This window comes from Papaver somniferum, chromosome 7 (assembly GCF_003573695.1).
Source record: "Papaver somniferum cultivar HN1 chromosome 7, ASM357369v1, whole genome shotgun sequence".
Lineage (NCBI taxonomy): Eukaryota > Viridiplantae > Streptophyta > Magnoliopsida > Ranunculales > Papaveraceae > Papaver > Papaver somniferum.
The window spans coordinates 177,274,624-177,276,464 of NC_039364.1; the positions used below are offsets into that span (position 1 = coordinate 177,274,624).

At 37.5% G+C, this 1,841-nt stretch overlaps 1 protein-coding gene across 1 annotated transcript; it reads right to left on the reverse strand.

Annotated features, from left to right (window-relative positions):
* Positions 1 to 222: 222 nt before the first annotated feature.
* Positions 223 to 1,539, reverse strand: LOC113295578. Its single transcript, XM_026543909.1, has 3 exons — positions 1,462 to 1,539; positions 1,305 to 1,377; positions 223 to 1,142 (listed from the first exon to the last, which is right to left on the reverse strand). Exons 1-3 carry the CDS (start codon positions 1,537 to 1,539, stop codon positions 223 to 225), a joined length of 1,071 nt encoding a protein of 356 aa, XP_026399694.1.
* Positions 1,540 to 1,841: the final 302 nt, after the last annotated feature.

The following is a 1,841-nucleotide window of genomic DNA, read 5'->3' on the forward strand; positions in this document are numbered from 1 at the left end:
AACACCACACAGGCAGCATTTGTTAGCAAGAGAGATCTTGAACCTGCGCCTGATAAGGTCATACGTAGCACATGCTCCACGTAAGAATTTCCAGTTCTGAGCAGCAAGAACAGGATGAACTTCTTTTCTCCACAGAAGTTGCGCACCTTCTAACCGAGAATACTTCTGCCGAAGCAACTCAGTTGCAGACTTAACGCTGAACTCACCCTTCAACTCCGGCATTCATACCCTAACATCAGATCCACCCATAGGAATTGGCATCCTAGTCAACTCTAAACCAGCAGCAATCAAGTATTGCAAGTGAATTTCAGGAATATCCCAAAGGACATCCTTTAAAATATCACTAACTCTAGCTGTTCCATCGAGAGAATAATCATTTAGCACTTCAACAATACTAGTCTTATCAAACCAAATGTCATAATAAAGAGAAGTATCTCTACCATTACCAATTAAGACCTTAGTATTCTTTTCCACACAATTATACACACTCCTTAAACCAAGCAAAATAGAAGATTTAACCCCCGAATGCTTAATACAACCCTTACGATCAAATAATTTTGCCTTCAGGAAAAGAACCCACTTCTTTGTAGAATTACGAATCTTCCACCAAAGTTTCATAATAAGAGCTTTGTTCATAGTGTCCATACGAGTTAGTCCGAGACCCCCCTCCTCAAAAGGGCAACATATTTTTTCAAAAGCCACTACCACTACATGATTAATGTTCGAATCACCAGACCAAATAAAGTTACGGATAGCCCTCTCACATTGAAGAATAAACTTACGAGGCCACTTATAAATAGCCATATTATGAATGTAATAACTGGCAATAACTGATTTAACAAGAACAATGTGATCATGAAAAGATAATAACCTCCCTCTCCAACCAGCAAGTTGATTTCTAATCTTTTCAACAACATTGCTAATATGGCGATATCGAACAATACCTGACATAATTTGAACTCCCAAATAGCGGTCCGGAAAAGTAGCTACACTCATCCCCAAATAAGATGCAATATAATTACACCAACTCGAAGAACCACCACCGTAATAAATCTTACTCTTTTGACGACAAACAGTCTGACCTGAAGCACGCTGATATCTTCCCAACAAGTCTACAAGATTGTGAAGACTTTTGGAATTACCTTTACAAAAAATCATTATGTCATCAGCAAAGAAAAGGTGAGTAGGAGAAATACCACCTCTAGTTACCATGGACGTCATCTTTTTATCACGAAAAAGCTTCGTAATATTTCTGCTAAGAACATCCTCAATCAAGACAAAAATCAAAGGGGAGAGGGGATCACCTTGACGCAAACCTCTGTTAATTTTGAAGTAACCTTCCGTACTACCATTTAAAATAACAGAAATTCTAGCAGACTGCAAGATATTAAAAATCCAAGCACACCAATTTTCAGAAAAAACATACTTACGGAAAACTTCAAGCACAAAATCCCAATTTACCGTGTCAAAAGCTTGAGAAATATCAAGTTTAAGGACAATGTTTCCATCCTTGCGTTTATAATGCAACTCATTAACCATCTCCGACGCCAAACTAATATTCTCATGAATATTTCTCCCTTTCATGAAGGCTACCCGTTCTTCAGACACAAGCTTATCCAAAACTGTACCAAGTCTAGTAGCTAGGATCTTAGTAAAAAATTTGAAGAAAAAATTACTAAGACCAATTGGTCTGAAATTTCGAAGAGTAATAGCACCCCTTACCTTAGCCAGCAAGATGATAAAAGATGAATTAACACCATTTGGAATACTACCCGCATTCCAACAATGAATAATGGCCTTGGTTAAATCATCATGAATAATATCCCAAAAGTCGTATAAGT

Coding starts and splice junctions, on each gene's coding strand:
- LOC113295578 (XM_026543909.1), bottom strand. CDS start 1,539: ATGGTTAATGAGTTGCATTATAAACGCAAGGATGGAAACATTGTCCTT. Junction 1,378..1,461: donor TTTCTCAAGCTTTTGACACG/GTAAATTGGGAT, acceptor AATATCTTGCAG/TCTGCTAGAATTTCTGTTAT. Junction 1,143..1,304: donor TAACAGAGGTTTGCGTCAAG/GTGATCCCCTCT, acceptor TTTTTTGTAAAG/GTAATTCCAAAAGTCTTCAC.